The 19811-nt window shown below is 36.6% G+C and overlaps 1 protein-coding gene across 1 annotated transcript in view; it reads right to left on the bottom strand.

The window, feature by feature from the left end:
• Window positions 1-392: 392 nt before the first annotated feature.
• The window catches only part of LOC150090683 (tubulin monoglutamylase TTLL4-like), a 188119-nt gene continuing 168700 nt past the window's right edge, over window positions 393-19811 (bottom strand). Inside the window, exons 14-15 of the mRNA XM_090368609.1 lie at window positions 633-834; window positions 393-460 (exon numbers count right to left, since the gene is read on the bottom strand). Of these exons, the coding sequence (XP_090224735.1) occupies window positions 393-460; window positions 633-834 (270 nt within the window). The remainder of the gene's footprint in view (window positions 461-632; window positions 835-19811) is intronic.

Here is a 19811-nt window from a genome sequence, read left to right as displayed (position 1 = left end):
TCTTTCAAGAAATTTTCACTGTTTTTATCTTTTGCACATCCAAAAACAAAAAATAGTTTACCCTGTATAATTAAAAAATATATATTAATAGTTCCATTAGCTTTAAAAGCACACAACACCTTCATATCTACTTATAATCAGCTCTAACAGGAGAGTTGACAACTGCTCACAACTCTTTCTTATACAGTTTAACAGTATTTGGTAACAAAATATTTTGCCTTTAATTGTTAATTGCCAAGCATTTTTTTTAACATGGTTAACATTAAACTATTAATTGTGATTCTGAAAAGGCTGAATTTGAAAAGTATATTTTTCATTAATAGATAAATTTCAATTAATAAAAATTAAGATATATAAATGAGCCTCATATATGGTTCTCAAGTCTTCGAATATTATGGCCTCTGAAGACCATCTTGCATAGCTCTCAGATTTACTAATCTTGGCCATGCTTGCTCAATTGCTGAAGGAATATAATGCAGGAATATTATATATCCAATATTTTATTCTTTTCCTGTGCCTTTAATAGCACTGCTACTCTTAATTTCCCTTCAGCAATTCCACTAACTTATAATATAATTTAATATTAAAGCATTCATAATTCCATTACTCAAGGAAATAAAACTAATACATACCATCTGTTCGGTCAGAATTATGCTGCTGCTCCCAAACATCCAACAATAAATTATAATAGCGACAATATTCAAAGTATTTCAGATAAGAGGAAGACGTAGAGGAAGGAAATACACGTATAAATGAACCACAGCGGGACAATTCATCTTCGCTCTCTGTTAAAATTCGAACGTCATCAGGAGTTAAATTCTTTAAAATATTATCCTGTAATAAAATTATGAACAGTTAAAATTGTAGCAATTCAAATAAACTGGAGAAACATGGATTTACGAACAGTAAACAAAAACAATTTTTCTTTTATGCTACTGTGGAGTCTTTTAGTATACACCAGGGGAAAGTCCCAACATTTAAAAAGATTTATTAACACACTGATAAAATAAATACATTGAGCCCTTGAAGCTTGATTGTTGAAAATAGTTAGTGAAAATTGTGTTGCAAATAGAGAGCCACAATGCAGTCAATACCAGATTTGATATATATTCATAAACAGCAGGCCCCTGTTATAACGCGGTTCGCTTTATGCTGATTTGCTATAACACTGTTCTAATATTATAACCCAGATCTGACTATAACATTGTCACAGATCACTATAACGCTCTTTTTCAGATTGCATTGACATAGTTAATGAAATCGTTTCATTTGATGGAGTTGATAGCTTGAAAATGAATAGCAAAACAGCATTAAAACGTTTCCCACACCGACTTGAGAAATTTTTCCACGCTCAGTGAAATCTTCTCACACTGTAATTTAATTGCAGTACAGTGACTTGTTACGTAGTTCCGAGATCATCAACATTTTAAAAAATTATCAAGTATATTGCTTGTAATATTTGCGTTATATGCATTTATCCGAAGTCTAGTCATCACTCAGTACAGTATTAGACAGTGCGTAACGGACAGTTTACTTGAACATTGTATCATAATTAATGCAACCAATGCAGTTACATTTTCGAAGAGTTAATAATGGCCAATAAGAATGATAAAGCAACGTCTGGGAGCAGTACAAAGACTATAAATGTAAGAAAAATACTGAATTTGAAAATTAAATTAGACGTTTTGAAGCGAATCGATTCCAGTCAATGACAAGCGGATGTGTGCCATAATTTATGGCTTGCAAGTTTAACTGTAAGAGCAGTTAAACAATTAAAGAATTAATTAAACAATTAAAGAATAAAAAATTAAAGAATTAATTTTAGCAGCGGGAAAGATAGCTGTTCCACTGCAAGCAGCTAGGGCTAGGCCGGCTATTAGGAGTGAAATGGAAAGACTTTAATTTTATTGAAGATAATATCCAATGCAGAATTCAGTTAAGTTAAATATTATTAAAAAAAAAAAAAAAAAAAAAAAGAGAGAGAGAGAGAGAGAGATTAGCCAATATGATGATTTGAAGAAAACTCACCTAAAAAAAAAAAAAAGTGGAACCATTTAAAACTAATAAGGGCTGGTTGAATAGATTTAAAATCCAGGGAGAAGCTGCAAGTGCAGAAGGAGCCAAAACTTTCAAAAAAGAACTTGTTAAAATTATTGAAGAGAGGTATTATATGTTATACTTCTCAACAAGTTTTTAACATAGATGAAGCAGCAGAACTTTTGTGACAACGAATGCCTAAAAGAAGTTTCATATTGAAAGAATAAAAAAACATGCCAGGTTTCAAAGTGGCGAAGGATCGGTAAACTTTATTGCTGGGTGGTAACGCTGCAGGGGATTTAAAATTAATACCCCTTTTAGTTTATTTGGAAGAGGGCCAAAGTTCAACCCAAAATCGACACATTTTTCATGATTAAATTCATCAATTAAATTAAATCAATTTAATTCATGATTTTAATTGGAATTTTAAGTTTAATTTTGATACGTAAGTATTTACCACATAATTATATACACATGTAATGCAGAATATTTTATATGTACAAATATTTGAATATTAAATATTTTGACCGACATCTGCACAACTTTTCACTACCATTTATTATTGATTAGGAAATATCCTATGGCACTGACCACAACTCACAAATACATATGTTACCTTATGGGAATGCGGTGCTCGCTTAGCGCAGTTTCACTTAATGCTCTGTTTTTCCAGAACGAATTATCAGCGTTAAGTGGGGGTCACCTGTACTAAGTAAGAAGATATTACCAATGAACCTAAAGGCAAGAAAAGCCATAACAACCATCAATCCATATCAAGTATAAATACATTAAGTGCCCACTTTGCTAGGTACACCAACCTAAAAGCAAGTGGATTCCTCCTCCTCCTCCTTCGTTCAGTCCATGACAGATCCAAAACAACCTGGATCTGTCATGGTGTGGACTCAATGAGGTGTCAAAAGTGTGCCTATAAACAATATTGACTCAAATTGGATGGTTGCAGATTTCTATTCTAAACAGTTCATTCCATTTCATCTCACAGCTCGGTTGGATGAAATCTAGTGATGGGGAGGTCACCACAGAAGACCAAAATTCACTGATGATTTGGAACCAGTTCTGTATAATTCTGCTCTTGGGACATGGGGCATTACCTTGTTGGGAATAAACCCACTCACAGATAGAATGAAATGCATCACTGAAACAATGCACCTGAAAACAATTTTCAGATAACGAATTAGGATTAGTCAGAATAAGCAACTTTTTTTCTTCGTTAATTAATTCTCAAATGTGCAATATTGGTGTTCCCGAGCTCACTGTAATCATACCTTCTTGTATCTTAATGACAGGAGTAGAATCTTTTTCAGTTGCTAGCTGTGACACTCCATCGTGACAAAATACAGAACTACTATTTTGATTATCAACACTCTGCATGGTTATCGATGTTTGTACACTAATAGCTGTTTTTAATTTCAGTTTCTTACACTGATTTCAGAAATGTCATCCATATTATTGTTATTGTTATTCCGATTTTCGGCTGCTGAAAACAATAAGTAGTTTTGTTATTTTTACCGTATTCTTCGTTAATTAACATACTACATTGTGTTCTACTAAGGTATTAAATAGGCTTAGTAGCGTTCGTTAGCTTATTTTTTTAAATTCAACTCATGATTTAATATGATATGATATAATCTAGTTTAAATTCAACTATGACTCACCACTCGTACCGGTGTTGGCACAAACGTTGCTGAAGTTGTAGCCATTGTACAGATTGATATGAACTGAAAGCGTAAGGTATAACGTAAAACTAGATAGCATAATACGCAGCACTATATTAGGAATCTGTTAGCTTAATATAGTATATAGTATTATCAATTAATCAAAAAAATTTATTAATCTTATTAAATTTCATTGTTAATTAAACTGTATTTAAACAGAAATCATGACCCAGACTGGAGCTGCGAAGCAAAGATCACAGATTAGCAGAAGTGCCGTGGCTTGGGGGAGAAATGAAGAGGGCAATTCTCCAACGCTTCATAGTCTCAAAAAATGTGCAAAATGTGAAATGTTTGCGGGCCATTTCGGGAACAGGACATAATCTAGTCAAAGAGGATGTCTTTGTGTGTGCTAGGTGCCTAGAGTGCCAAGAAATTAAGGCCAGTTCAGAGTTCTGATGGGCAGAGAGTTTGAGGTGTAGGGTAGATGCCTTTGAAGAAATTAATATGAGGAGCTCAACAAGCTCTCAGTTGCCCAACTCAACGCCAGATCTCACTCCTGTGCAACAGGCAACACAGATGCAATCTCCAAGGCAGAATGCGCTGGACTCACAGGAACAATTTATTGTCGGTGACTCTATTGTCAGGGAGATGGGGAATATATTATGCAAAAAGGATAGGTTGAACAGAACCAGGGTATGTCTGCCAGGGAAAAAGTTGATGATGATGTTATAGAGCAGATATCATCTTTTAAGCGCACAAAGGTGATATTGTTGTATACGTTGGCTAATGACCTTAAGAGTAAGAGATCAGCAGATTTAATGTTGAAAAAAAGGTCGCTAAGCAGGGTTGAATTTGAAAGTGTCTCAATTCTTCCCAGACACAATAGGAGGAAGTATATGATGAGAGCATTGTCGCTCAATTTGGCCCTGGAGAGATTGTGCAAGGCTCATGGGGAAGAATTTTTTTTCAGCGTGGTCTGTGCTTGTTAACCGAAGAGATTGCTTCTACAGGGGTGGGGGATACTTAAATATAAAGGGTGCAAGAATATTTTCTGATGCTATCGAGGCAGTGTTAGGTGGGTCAGAAAACTGCTAATTGGGGGGGACCAATGCTAGAAGTACAGTCAGTCCTCGTATAACACGTGTTTACATTACACGAATTCGATCATACACGATTTATAAATAGGGGAACGATATCTTATATAACACGATTCGCCTTTGTGTTTACAAGAAATGGCAGTCGAATGCAGAATCAACCCAACCGAACGCAACACGATAGGAATGAAGAGAAGATTCTGAAAATGTATTTACGTTTTATATCAGTGAAGGGGAAACATATTTCACCATAATAATGTAAAAACCAACACAATTCCAGCTATTGGTATGATTGCAAATGAAATTAGATCGAGTTTACTACCAGTTTATAACAGATTCCACTAACAGAAACGCAATTGGAAATTGTTTTATGGTAGTAACCCCCAGAAATGTGCTTTAGTAAAATGTGAGGTGTTAATAGTGTATCTCGGCCTTTCCGGTGTTGTTTATTCAGTTTATGTGTATCAAGCGTGCCTCCTCGTTTTGTAATTGTGCTTTATTCCCTAAAAATTAGTAAAATACTTAAAAGGTGTGAAAAGGAAGCGTCCTGGCGAAGACACTGCAGATTCAGAGAGAGAGAAAAAAAAAAAAAAAGGAATATCGATAAAGAGAGGCGGACTGGATCAAAAATTCTTACCCGGGAAAATTTATAGTGGCCTCATACTACGGTTTATGGCCAAAATCACACCGGCCTCCAGCCCACCGGGATTTCCCGGGTAAGGCTTATGGCCAGTCCGCCTCTGCCAATAGAGAAAAAATATGAAATTGTGAAACGCTTTGAGCGAAATGAAAGGCCATGTGATATTGCACGTGCTACAGACCTAAATGAGGCAACGCCGAGAATTAGAAAGAATGCAGAGAAAATAAAAACAACTTTCATAGCAGGAACAACTCAAACTGTAATTAAAATCCATTAAATTAAGACACAAAGAATTGGAAGAGATGGAACGCCTGTCATCTGTTTGGATAGAAAATTAAACAAAAAACAAGTTTGCTTACGATAGAAGTAAAAGCATTAGCAATATTTTATTACGTAATAGTCGTAATAAAATGCGTAAATATTTTATTACGATTATTTATTGTGTTTGGTAATGTTTTGGTTACAAATTTATTTATTTTTTATTTAAATGTATGTTCAATCTTGGGTGGTCGGCACCTAACCCCATTTTTCCCATAGGCCCTGTTGTTTATATTGCACGAGAGTTTCTAGGAACGCAACTATCGTGCTATACGAGGACTGACTGTATAGTTAATAAATTTAATGAGTTTGAAGTGCTGGTTAAGACATCAAAGGCAGATATTGTTGGGATATCAGAGATATGGTGTCACACAGATATAAGCAGTGAAGAATTGGAATTTGGGGAGAACAATGTGTATAGAAAGGACAGGAAGGGAGGAGGTGTTATGCTGTTAGTTAAGAAACACAAAATCTAAGGAAGTGCGTCCAATTGACATTGTTGGATAATGCAATGTTATGTACAATGAGCAATTGTGCAAAGACAGAGTGGGCCAGAAAAACAGAATGCCTTATAATGAAGGATTTTAATTTTCCAGATATTTACTGGAACTTGTGGGTTGGTCACTCACACATTAGCAAGACTTTTGTGGAATTATTGGATGACTGTTTTCTATAGCATGTTCAAGAGACAACCAGAGGGAGTAATACTATTCATCTGATTATCAGCAGTGATTATTCATGCATTAAAAATTTACAGATAAAGGTGACACCTTTATCTGTAAATTTTTTACAGTAATTTTTACTGTCACCACTAGGTGACAGTAATCACCATGTACTGATGCAGGATTTATTTAAAGATGTAACTACCATCAAGGGTAAAGGGAAGGGCTTTTTATTTCATAAAGGTGACTACAGTGGTCTCAGACAGTTTTTAAATTCTATACAGTGGGATCAACTGATGATGTTACCAACGGTGAATTCTAAATGGGAAGCCTTCAGAGGCTACTAGACTTTTCATACCAACTAAGAAATACTGTTCAAGGTTTAGGCCTAAATGGATGTCCGATGAATTAATGAGGCTCATGGCGGAGAAGAAAAATGCATGGGATGTATATAAATTTTCAGGAGCCACAGAAGCCTATGGCATATATAAGCTGTCTGTAATCAAGTCACAAAGTAGTTTACGCAGGTGAAGGCAGATTACAAGAAATGTTTTGGCAAAGGATGCAAAGAAGATCATTGTTATTGTTGTTATTTTGGTTTTTAGGAGCATTAGCAACTAAGGTCATATTGCTCCGGGGATATGCGGTGGTCATTCCCTGACCGCAAAGAAGAACAGAAGGAAAGGGATGAATCAGATTGGTCCACTTAACATAGATGGTTTAACTATTGATGGTCATGCTCAGGTAGTTAAATGAGAATTTTGCTACCTGAGCATGAGCATTTTGCACTTACATTCACACGCACGGAGTTATTCAAGGAGAGGAATGCCAGAAACTTATCAAGGGATTTTGTAATAACTGAGAGCAAAGTGGAGGAGAAATTGTTGAAGTTAAATATACGGAAGGCACCTGTGGTGGATGGGATCTATCCAAAGGAAACAAACAAGCCTTTAGCCATAATTATGAGAGCTTCCTTAGACTCAGGGGTGGTCCCCATTAAGGCTTACAATACCGGTCAAAATCTTAATATTGGTATTTTTAATTTAAGAAACTGGGATACAGGTATTCCAAAAACAAACATTTTACTCAATAAATTTTGATGACAATTAGGTGCAATAAAGTAAGGAAAAAACCATACTGTAATTACTTGAATTCATGTTTTAAATAAACTTTTATTGCAATAATAAATATTCTGAAAAAAATCATTAAAATGCAGTTATTCTAAAAACAAAAAAATGCATATTGTTACTGCAAAGTTTAGTTATGTTTAAGCATCCACACTATCTCTCCGAATAACGTGAGCGCTTAAGAAACATAAGCAATAGAATGATTTTTTAAAATGGATCTAATTTTAGTACACACAATATTTGATTAGTGGCAGAAAATGCCCTTTCGGATTCTATTCTGGTACTATTGTACTGAGATAATCGTAGACGATCTCAGTCCATATTTTCTAGGGTTTAAACTTTTTTAGCAAAATAGTTAAAAGTATTTCATTACTTTCCGACTCAAGTTCATCTTTTAAAATCTCATTGGAGTCAGGCAATTTCTTATTTTGGAAAGAATTTGCAGAACACTGATGTTCTTTTTCATGTTGGTCTTTCATGATTGAATTATGTTTATCATTTTCTGAAGGAGAAAGACATTTTATTAGGCGAAGCATAATTTTCACTATAGTATCTTTACTGAGTCTAGGAGAGAGCAAAGAGTGGAGGATAAGGAATAAAGAAGAGAGCAAAGAGTGCAGTTAAGGAATTCTTCACATATATAAATTCAAAGAACAGAAGGACAAATCAGATTGGACCCTTATATAATGGACGTGGGATAGTATTATATAGCACAGCTGAAGTTGCAGATGAACTCAACAGTTACTTTGCATCAATATTTACATAAAAAAAACCCTTGTGTCAATGAGATATTATGGAAGTGAAGTTGAAAAAAATGTAATTAATGATGTTGAAATTTTAAACGTTATTTAATGAGAACTTTTGCACCTACGGGCGAGTAAGGCTGCTGTGGTTGATGGCTTCCATCCTGCAATGGGTTGATAAAGGCTACAGTTTACCTTTTACCTTACCCTATAATCTTAGAGGAGGTAGCAAGTGAGTGCATTGAACCATTAAGGCCAGTTATGAGAGCATCACTGGACTCAGGAGAGATTCCGCTGGATTGGTGTAAATTAGAACATAAAGGTGGTTCACGGAATGTAACAGGAAATTACCGACCGGCCAGTCTAACTTCAGTAGTAGTTGTTATTTGGTTTTTAGGAGCATTAGCAAATAAGGCTATATTGCTCCGGGAACATGCAGTAGTCATTCCCTGACCTTTCCGCATCCTCCGTATTTGGTGGTGACGGGCTCGAACCCCGGTCTAATCAAGAAGAGCGTGCTATGCACTGCTGCTCCTTCCCACCTGGCAACTTCAGTAGTAGAGAAAATCATGGAGGCAATGATGAAGGTTGGAATTCAGAATCATTTAGATGGAAATGGAATTCTGTAGGATACACAGCATGGTTTTGTAAAGGGAAAATCATGTTTAACAAATCTGGTTAGCCATTTTGACAGGTCACTCATGCGCTGGATTTAGGGAATAATTTCGGCATTGTTTATTTGGATTTCAGCAAAGCATTTGACTCAGTCCCACATGAGTGGTTACTTTATAAATTGGAGCAGGCTAGAATCATAGGGAAAATCCTTAGATGGATAGCACGATGGCATGAGAGCACCAGCCAAAGGGTTGTGATAAATGGTTATTCCTCACATTCGGTTAATGTAAGAAGTGGGATTCCCCAAAGGATCAGTATTGGGACCACTGTTGTTTTTGATTATCTTAAATGACATCTACGAAGGGATGGAATGAGGTCTAAACTTGCAGATGATGTAAAGATCAGTAGAGTAGTTAATGATTGCCACCAAGCAGAGCTTTTTCAGAGTGACCTAGATAGACTTCCAGGATGGTCAGAAAAGTGACAGCTATACTTTAATTCAGCAAAATGCAAGATCTTACACCTGGGGAACAGCAAGCCCAAAATAACTTATACACTTGGTGGAGTTGAACTAAAGTCAGTAGTAGAGGAACAAGACTTAGGAGTTACGATACGGTCAGACATGAAGTTGTTCGAAAATTGTACACAGGTTGCAATGTTGCATGGTGTCCTACTGATGATTTATCAATGACAAATGATTTTATAACTTTTATGTGATTAAATTATAAACAATTATTTTTTTAAAATTAGTACCGAAAAAAGGGTATTTTTTTTTTTTTATCAATACCTGAAAAAAAAAAAAAAAAAAAAAAGACCAGGATCCCGGTATTGTATGCCCTAGTCTCCATGGACTGGAGGTGTGCAAATATATCCCCAATTCACAAAGAGGGTTCAAAAGGTGATACAAGTAACTATAGACCTGTTAGATTAACTTGTGTTCCTGGGAAAATAATGGAGTCACTGGTTAAAGAAGCATGGCAGGATCATCTAGAAAAGACTGCAGTAGTAGTTAAGACACAGCATGGGTTTGTCAAAGGGAGGTCTTGTCTGACAAATTAGATTGGATACTATGATGTGGTCACAAAGGAACTGAATGCAAAAAATAATGTTGATATCATATACTTGGATTCCAGGAATGCTTTTGATACTGTTGCACATGGAAGACTGCGGTGCAAATTGGAGCGGTATGGCATTAAGGGTAAGTTGCTACAATGCTTAAAGGGATGGTTGAGTGGGAGATAAATGGACTCTGTTCATTGTGGAATAATATTATAAGTGGAGTTCCTGAGGTTTCGGAATTTCCCAACAATGGGCCCATTGTTGTTTTGTGTATTCATCAATGATATTGATGAGGTATATCAGGCTAATGTCCAAATTTGCAGATGATACAAAGGTTGGCAGGGTTGTTAATGACAGTAAAGACAGTATGCTACTGCAACTGGATCTAGTTGGGTAGATAGGCAGAGAAGTGGCAACTGAAGTTTAACATTGACAAATGCTAAGTTAAGTTAAGTTAATTGTTTTTTGTAGGAGCATTAGCAACTAATGCCATATTTCTCCTGGTATATGCAGTGGTCATTCTCTGACCTTTCCGCATCCTCTGTATTTGGTGGTCATGGGTTCGAACCCAGGTGTAATCAAGAAGCGTGTGCTACACACTGCTGTGTGTACCCACCTGGCTACGGAGGCGCCACTGACAAATGCAAAGTACTGCATATGGATAGCAGTAACCCTAGAGAAACGTACAAACTGTGTGGTACTACACTCAGGGAAATAGAGAGTGAAAAAGATCTGGGGTTAATTGTGCAGTGAGATAGGAAGTTTGCTGAGCAGTGCAATGGGCTGCCAGAGCAGGTCATGGAGTCTTGTCAATGGTCAGGCCACACCTTGAATACTGTGTACAAGTCTGGAGCCCTCATTTTAGGAAGGATGTAGAGTTGCTAGAATGAGTACAAAGAAGGGCAACAAGATTGCAAAAGGGTGCTCTTATGAAGATAGGCTTAAGAATGGATGGGTGAAATGGGAAGGCTTGTTTTTTTTTGCTGATGCTGTATAAGCTTCCTTTCTTGCATCATATGCCACTACTGATGCTAATGTTCTGTAAATTGCAGAGCCTGGAGACATGTGAGGTGATCTGAATGAGGTGTACAAGGCCTTGAACGGGTTGAGCAGGCTCAATGCTGATGGGATACTTCCACTTGCTCAGACTAAGAAACTGAGGGGGCATAGATTCAAACTGAGAAAAGACAGTAATAGAATAGATGTGCAGAAATTTGCCTTTAGCCAACGGGTAGTTGATTGCTGCAACAGACCTCCATCTCTTGTTATGGAAGTTGATAGCGTAAATAAATTTAAGGCTGAGCTGGACAAGCATTTGGAGTGAATAGATGAATGAAATGGGAGGGGTGTTTTTGCTGATGCTGCATAAGCTTGCTTTCTTATATCGTATACCTCTGTTAATGCTATTTTTCTATCATGTACCATTTTTTCAAAAATTGCTTAAGTTGATGTCCTGAGTTGTAATATTGAATGTATTAAGTTAGACCTAAATGCTATAAATTTGTGAACTAAATCTCCGTAGTTCGCAACACTGACTTCAGTTATTTGTTTCTTGACCTTGATCACCATGTGACATTTGGCACTGCTCACCATGCCACATTAAAAGTCACTTTTGTCTTGTCCATTTTTTCACTATATTGCACATTTGCAGGACCACCCCTATATATCACCTCATTCAGCAGTGTTTATCAGTTTGACCACAGCATCGCCACTGGGTCAATGTTATTTGGTGATTGGATCGATCTCAACACACTGGAGACACTCATACTGGCACATTTCGCACTGATCACCATCCCACATTAAGTCTTTTTTGTCATTTGTCTGTCATCCATTTTTTCACTAAGCTGCACACTTACAGGATCCCTATGTAAGTTTGACATGATAATCTCAAACTTGTGTTGAAAAGTGAGTAAAATGTCTTCACGCAAGTGTTTGAACAATATGAACTTAATTTGTTATATCTGTGAAAGTTATGTAGTCCTCAATCAAAGACAAGATATTACAGATTTGTAAAAAATGTGTACTGTGCTTATTTTGGAGTGAAACTGTGACCAAGATAAACAATGGGCTCCACATAAAATTTGACAAGATTTTGAGGGAACTATGAATAAAAGAGAAAAACAGGAGTGGATTAGCTTCAGGTATGTCATTGACAACTTCGTAGGGAACAACAAGGCTCCAGACTACAAGAATATATGTGAAAATATGTTGGCAAACTTCAAGAAGCTGGGCTGCAACATGAGTGTCAGGGTACTTTTTTTACGCTCTCATATCAACTACTTCCCAGAAAATCTAGGGAGTGTTAGTGAAGAAGAGGGCGAAATGTTTCACCAGGATATTAAAAACATGGAGATGAATTTTTTTTTTTTGATTTGGTAGTTGTTGGCGCATCGGCTTCTGTGGCCATATTGCACCTCCCAAGGTTTTTGCAGTACTTTGATCCAAGCCCGAGGCGGGTATCGAACCCGCGACCTTTGGGTTGCCGGGCAGGTACTTTACCCACTCGGCTAGCCCGGTCGGCTGGAGATGAAGTATCAGGGAAGGTGGAATGTAGTAGTAGTAGTAGTAGTGGCACATGATGCAAGAAAGCAAGTGTAGGAGCTTATGCAGCATCAGCCAAAAAAAAAAAAAAAAAAAAAATCACACCATTCCCTCCAAATGCCTGTCCAGTTCCTCCTTAAATTTATTTAACCTATCAACTTTCACAACGACAGATGGAAGTTTGTTCCAGCAATTAACCACCTGCTGGCTAAAGGCAAATTTCCGCACATCTATTCTACATCTGTCCTTTCTTAATTTGAATTTATGCCCCCTTAGGTTTGTAATCTGAACAAGTGGAAGGATCCCATCAGAATTCAGCATGCTCAACCCATTCAAGGCCTTATATACCTCAATCAGATCACCACGCAGGTGCCTAGTCTCCAGCCACTGCAATTTGCAGAACTTAAGCCTCTCTTGGTAAGAGAATCCCTTCATTCCCCTCACCAATCGTGTTGCTCTTCTCTGTACACGCTCAAGCAAATCTACATCCTTCCTAAAATGAGGCCTCCAGACCTGTACGCAGTACTCAAGGCGTGGCCTGACCATTGCCTTATACAGAGGGACAATCACCTCCTTTTCCCTGCTAGCAAAATTCCTATATATCATTGACAAAACCCCATGACCCGCCCTAGCAGACTGTCTGCACTGCTCAGAAAACTTCATATCTGACTGCACAATTACTCCCAGGTCTTTTTCATTTTCTACCACCTTAAGTGTAGTACCACACAGTTGGAACGTTTCTCTGGGGTTACTTCTACCCATATGCAGTACTTTGCATTTGTCAAGGTTGAACTTCAGTTGCCACTTCTTAGCCCATCTGCCCAAATTATCTAGATCCTGTTGCAGTAGCACACTGCCATTATTGTCATTAACAACCCTGCCAACCTTTGTGTCATCTGCAAACTTCGACATTAAGCCTGATATACCTTCATCAATATCATTGATAAATACACAAAACAACAGTGGACCCAACACCGAACCCTGTGGGACTCCACTAATAACATTAGTCCACGAAGAGCAGCACCCATTGATTACCACCCTCTGTCTTCTCCCACTTAACCATCCTTTTATCCATTGTAGCAACTTACCCTTAATACCATTCTGCTCCAATTTGTACAGTAGTCTTTCATGCGTAACAGTGTCAAAAGCTTTCCTGAAATCCAAGTATATGATATCAAAATTATTTTTTGCATCCAGTTCCTTTGTGACCACATCATAATAACCAATCAAATTTGTCAGACAAGACTTTCCCTTAACAAACCCATGCTGTGTTTGAATTATTGCTGCAGTCTTGTCTAGATGATCCTGCAATGCATCTTTAACCAGCGACTCCATTATTTTACCCGGAACAGAAGTTAAACTAACTGGTCTGTAATTACTCGTGTCACCCTTCGATCCACCTTTGTGAATTGGGGACACAATTGCACATCTCCAGTCCGTGGGAACCTCCCCTGAGTCCAAGGATGCTCTCATAATTATGGCTAAGGGTTTGCTTAGTTGCTTTGCCGCCTCCTTTAAAATAACTGGATAGATCCCATCCACCCCAGGTGCCTTTCTTGTGTTTAACTTCAACAATTTCTCCTCCACTTTGCTCTCAGTTATTACAAAATCATTAAGCACCCTGCTACAATTTGATAACCTTCTTCCATTTTCAAACCTTAATAACTCCTCATGTGTGAATGTAGATGCAAAATACTCATTCAGTTTGTTTGCTATCTGAGCAGGATCATCAACAGTCGAACCATCGATGTCAAGTGGACCAATCATATTCATCCCCTTCCTTTTAGAGTTTATATAAGTAAAGAAATCCTTGCTGTTTTTCTTAGCATCTTTTGCCAAAGAATTCTCGTAATCCGCCTTCGCCTGCCGAACCTCCTTTGTGACCTGATTACAGACTAGCTTATATCTGCCACAGGCTTCTGCGTCGCCTGATAATTTATATGCATCCCATGCATTTTTCTTCTCTGTCACGAGTCTCATTAGTTCATTTGATAACCACTTAGGCCTAAACCTTGAACAATATTTCTTAATAGGTATGAAACTTTTAGTAGCATCCACGATTAATTCCTTGAATGCTTCCCACTTAGAATTTACTGTTTGTAACATCGTCAGTTGATCCCACTGTACAGAACTTAAAAACTGTCTGAGACCACTGTACTCCCCTTTACGGAAGCAAAAACCCTTTCCTTTACACCTGACGGTAGTTACCTCTTTGAGTAAATCCCACTTCAGCACACTGTGATCACTGCCACCTAGTGGTTCCTTTATCTGCAAATTCTTAATACACGAATGATCACTGCTGATAACCAGATCAAGAGTGTTACTTTCTCTGGTTGCCTCTCGAACATGCTGCTGCAGAAAACAATCATCCAATAAATCCACAAAAGTCTGACTAGTGTGTGAGTGACCAACCCATAAGTTTCAGTCAATATCTGGGAAGTTAAAATCCCCCATTATAAGACATTCTGATTTACTGGCCCACTCTATTTCTCTGTACAATTGTTCATTGTACTCATTCAAGTCATTAGGCCTATAACACACTCCTACTCTTATTTTTCCTTTCGCAGTGCTTATCTCACACCAAACTGACTCAACAGAGCACTGTTCATCTATGTTAACTGGGTGCACTTCCTTTGATTTTATGTTTTTCTTAATTAACAGCATGACACCCCCTCCCTTTCTGTCCTGTCTATCCTTTCTGTACACATTGTACTCCCCAAATTCCAGTTCTGCTTTCCTTATATCTTTGTGACACCACGTCTCTGCTATCCCAACAATATCCGCTTTTGATGTCTTGACCAACACGATGGCTGATTATTGCTGATGCGAGAGAGTGAGAGAGACTCTCTTCAGCATGAGAGGTGGGCGCTTAAAGGACTTTTTACCAAACTGCCCTTTTTAATATTGTTTTTAATGTATTTAAATAGAAAAGTCTGATAAAAGTAGCTTTTGTTATAATTTCAGTGTTGGAAATTCTGCCAAAATTAATAAAATGTGTGAAAAATCAAATTTAACAAATGGAAGTCCTTTTTGAAATCAGCATTAGAAAATGATTCAGAAATACCCTTTTCTGAAAAAAACATCAATGAATTTTTTGTAAAAAATGCACAGCAGTGTTACCCCTGTTGTACCAGGTTGCTATCTGGCTGATTGTAAGCCTTTCTATTAGCCTGTTGGCCTGTCAGCAAGCTGTTTCCGACCACACGATTGCTATTGGGTCGAAGTTATTTGGTGACTGAATCAATCTCAACACATTGAAAAAAGTGTACTTGTACATGGAAACCCCAGTAGGGTTGTCACAGTTTCTACTCATACTGGCACATTTGGCACTGATCATCATGCCACATTAAAAGTCACTTTTGTCTTGTTCATTTTTTTCACTGAGCTCCACATTTACAGGATCCCTATGTATCTACTCACCTATTTTATATTGCATTGTACAGACAGATTACTAAAGGAGTGCACGTTTTCATAAAAAGGGTATGTGCACCTAACACAGCAGCTACTCAGTGTATGTATAACTTTCTAAAATTGAGTGCATTATGTTAGTTACCAAAATAAATTCATAAAAAGGGTATGTGCACCTAACACAGCAGCTACTCAGTGTATGTATAACTTTCTAAAATTGAGTGCATTATGTTAGTTACCAAAATAAATTCTTCAATGTATAAAAAAATTTCATTTGAAAGATAATCACAATGTTGCAAATAATTCTCTAGAACACATTATTTAATCCACAAAAGACCCACCATAAAAATTAGAAACAAAGGATTCCTAGTTTCAGACACAACTGGCACACATTAAATCTCCAAGATCCTTCAACACAAAAAAAAAAAAAAAGATTAATAGTAATGATGGAATATCCAGTTAACTCATATAATAGTAAGCCATTATTGGTGTGTAGAATAACCACATTACTTTTTACTAAGGAATATGAAATTCTCCCAGAAGAGATCATAAGAAAAAATTAAACAAATATTTTGCATAAGAGAGACAGCTTTTAATGGCTGTAAAGTTTATAAACACTTAGCTTTTTAAAGCATTTCATTTTCACTTAAATATACATATCATAACATAACTAATACAGTAACAATATATGTGATTAATAGTACAATCCACAACAGTGGGGACCAGAGTTGTTAGCAGACAAACGATATATACAGAATTTTTTGAAAACTGCTAAAGAATACGTGACAATATAAATGCATAAAGTATCACAATTAAGTTGGAAAAAAGACAAGGCATAAAAAGCCTACCTCCATTTTTTCCAATACATATTCTCATTAAACAGAATTACAGATGCTCCCTATATAATGCTATTTTTCTAGATCAATTCTGTGAAAACAAAGTGCCAAATGGATTTCTGCTTGACACTCTTAGCAGATTCACTAAGTGGGAGAACTTTTTACATAAGAAAATGTGCTATGATAAGGGCATCTGGCTAATTTCAAGGCACAATCTGTCTAATAATACTATCAAATGTAAAGAACACTTAAACCTTTAATCTACTAGTAGTTGTGTAATATTTTGTTTCATTAGTAGATGGAGACAGGTGGCTACCTGATGCTTAAGTTCAAAGGCCTATAAAGCCTCTGAACTTTTGGAGCATCTGGTAGCCTCTATAACCTTTGGCATAAAACCTATTATGTCTTCAGTAATGTTATTAACCTTGCATGTTAATATTTAATCGGATAAATAAAAGGAAAAAACAGCTAATACTAATCAAAAAAGAAAACATTTCATACAATAATTAACAGTACATTGCTCACCCATTGGATGAAGTAGATGCCTCATCCAATGGGTGAGCAATGTACTGTTTACTGTATCCAAAACTGAAACTAGAACATGAAGCAGAAGGCAAAAATAGTAAATAGTCACACAGGATCTGACAGGTCCTTTTCACATGTCATTTCATGTAAACAATTTTTCACTTCCATATGAGTTCAAATAAAAGTTTGTGTGCATATTTAAGAAGATATTGAAAGTTTCAGCCATCAGCAATCAACTAACAATTAACATGCTATAGTTATTTTGTAGAGGGACCACTGCTAGGTGACAAACATCAGATATGACAAGGGACCAAGTAGTAAACCCTGTGGAACCCCACTCATGACTTGTCTACACAGATCAATAGAATTTATAACTATGCTTTGCCTCCTATTTACTTAACCAACCTTTTATCTATGTAATACCTTCCTAATAACAGACCATGGTTCTAGGTTATGGAAAGTGACATAAGCCTCACTCAAGTCTATACTATGTCAAAATTATTCTTTGAATCCAGATGTTTTTTGACAACTTCATAATGGCTTATCAAGTTAGTTATATGTAATTTTTCTTTAACAAACCCACGTTCTGTTTCATGTATAATTCCATTTCCCTTCATAATGATTCTGCAGTGCATCCCTTTAATCACAGATTCCATAATTTCCCCTGCCACAGAGGTTTAATTTACAGGTCTCTAATTACCCATAGGAATTTTGTAAATTAGAGAGACATTTGCAGATCAACCTGCTGTAACTTTATCTAAGTTCAGAGATGCATGCATTATAAATATATAAGGATTTGGCCATCTGTCCTGTTACATCATTTAATATCACTAGATAAATCACATCAGATCCTTATGCTTTTTTTCACATTCAAGGGACAATTTGATGTGTTTTTAATCTATTGGTGAAAGTTAACTCTGTACAAGGTCTGTAAATTGGGGCAGCAAGCATGTTCTGTTCTGCCACGTAGATGTTAAAAAAATCTACACATGACAGGTCATACATCCAAGAGACTGATATCTAACCTGAAAATGGTCATACAACAGTCTCCTTGATAATGCTGTTGCATTTTGGGAAATAATGAAATGCATGATGCTGCTGTTTTGGGGAATAATGGAAGGCATGTATCCAAAATTAATTTTTTTTTAATAGACTCAACCAAACAACTTGTTTATATAAGGTGAGTTTGGTTATGCAATGAACTTGAAAGCTGTCATCATTTTTTGAGGGGAATCTTGCATTTATTTTAAAAAGTATAGTTTCCACACTTAAGGGACCTTCAAGTATGGGGAAATTCACTTTAATTTTATCCCTCTCTGAAGCATCTGAATCATAAATTGTTTCTTCAGACTCCAAAATTTCTAGTTATTGTTCATCATGATTGCTAATGACTGCTAAATATGGTAATGATTATATTCACCATGAAAATAATTACTTGTAAACTGTTGTTTTATTTGGTTACAAAAAACAAATTTGTTTTTTGTAAAAAAATCGTATTATGCATACTTTGACATAAAACTAGGCGATCAGGATAAATCGTGGGCACCGCATAAAGTATGCCATACATGTGTGGAACATCTTAGAAAATGGAGTCAAGGAAAAAAGGTGTGCTTGCCATTTGATATTCCTATGGTGTGGTGCAAGCCAGTAAGCCATGCCGAATGTTACAATTCAAGAAATAAAAAGGACATCAAATATCCAGATCTACTGTCAGCCATAAGACTGGTTCCACATGGACCTGATCTGCATGTAAAACCTCCACCAGAAACTAAAGAGGTTAGTGAAGAGGAATGTTATCAACCAGAAAATATTTTAATGCCACAGCAATTCACACGTCGAACTGAATGATTTAGTAAGGGACTTAAGTCTTCCAATGTATGCTGCTGAAATTCTGGGATCCAGACTTCAAGCGAAGAACTTAGTTGCTCCAGGTACATCATTTTCCTAGTACAGAAATCATGAAAGGGAGTTTATACACAACTTTTCACAAGGTCCTCTCGTATGTTGCAGCGATATCGCTGGTTTAATAAGTGCCTTAGGAGCTCCATCATATGTTCCTAGTGAATGGTCAAAAAATATTGTGCACGAAAATTTAGTGAAGCTAGATAAAATAATACTTTTACCTCCACTGCCTATCAAGTTAGGCATAATGAAGCAATTTGTTAAATCATTGAATAAGGATGGCAACTGCTTTAAGTACCTTTGCAGTAAATTTCCCGGTTTATCTGAAGCAAAACTTATAGAGGATATCTTCATTGGTCCCCAAATTAGAAAATTGGTTTTAGACGGTCAGTTTGAAACTACTATGACTGACGTTGAAAGGGAAGGCTGGATCGCTTTTAAAAGTAATGGAAAACTTTCTAGGAAATCATAAATCACAGGATTATGAGAAAATTGTTCAAAATATGCTCGAAAAAATTTGCAATTTAGGTTGCAATATGAGCATCAAAATTCAATTTTTGCATGCCCATCTTGATTTTCCCCCCAAAAATCTTGCACAGATGAGCGAAGAACAAGGGGAGAGATTCCATCA

The sequence above is a fragment of the Mastigoproctus giganteus genome, chromosome 1 (genome assembly GCF_048544385.1).
Source record: "Mastigoproctus giganteus isolate SK-2022 chromosome 1, ASM4854438v1, whole genome shotgun sequence".
Classification (NCBI taxonomy): Eukaryota; Metazoa; Arthropoda; class Arachnida; order Uropygi; family Thelyphonidae; genus Mastigoproctus; species Mastigoproctus giganteus.
This window is presented reverse-complemented; position numbering and strand designations above follow the sequence as displayed.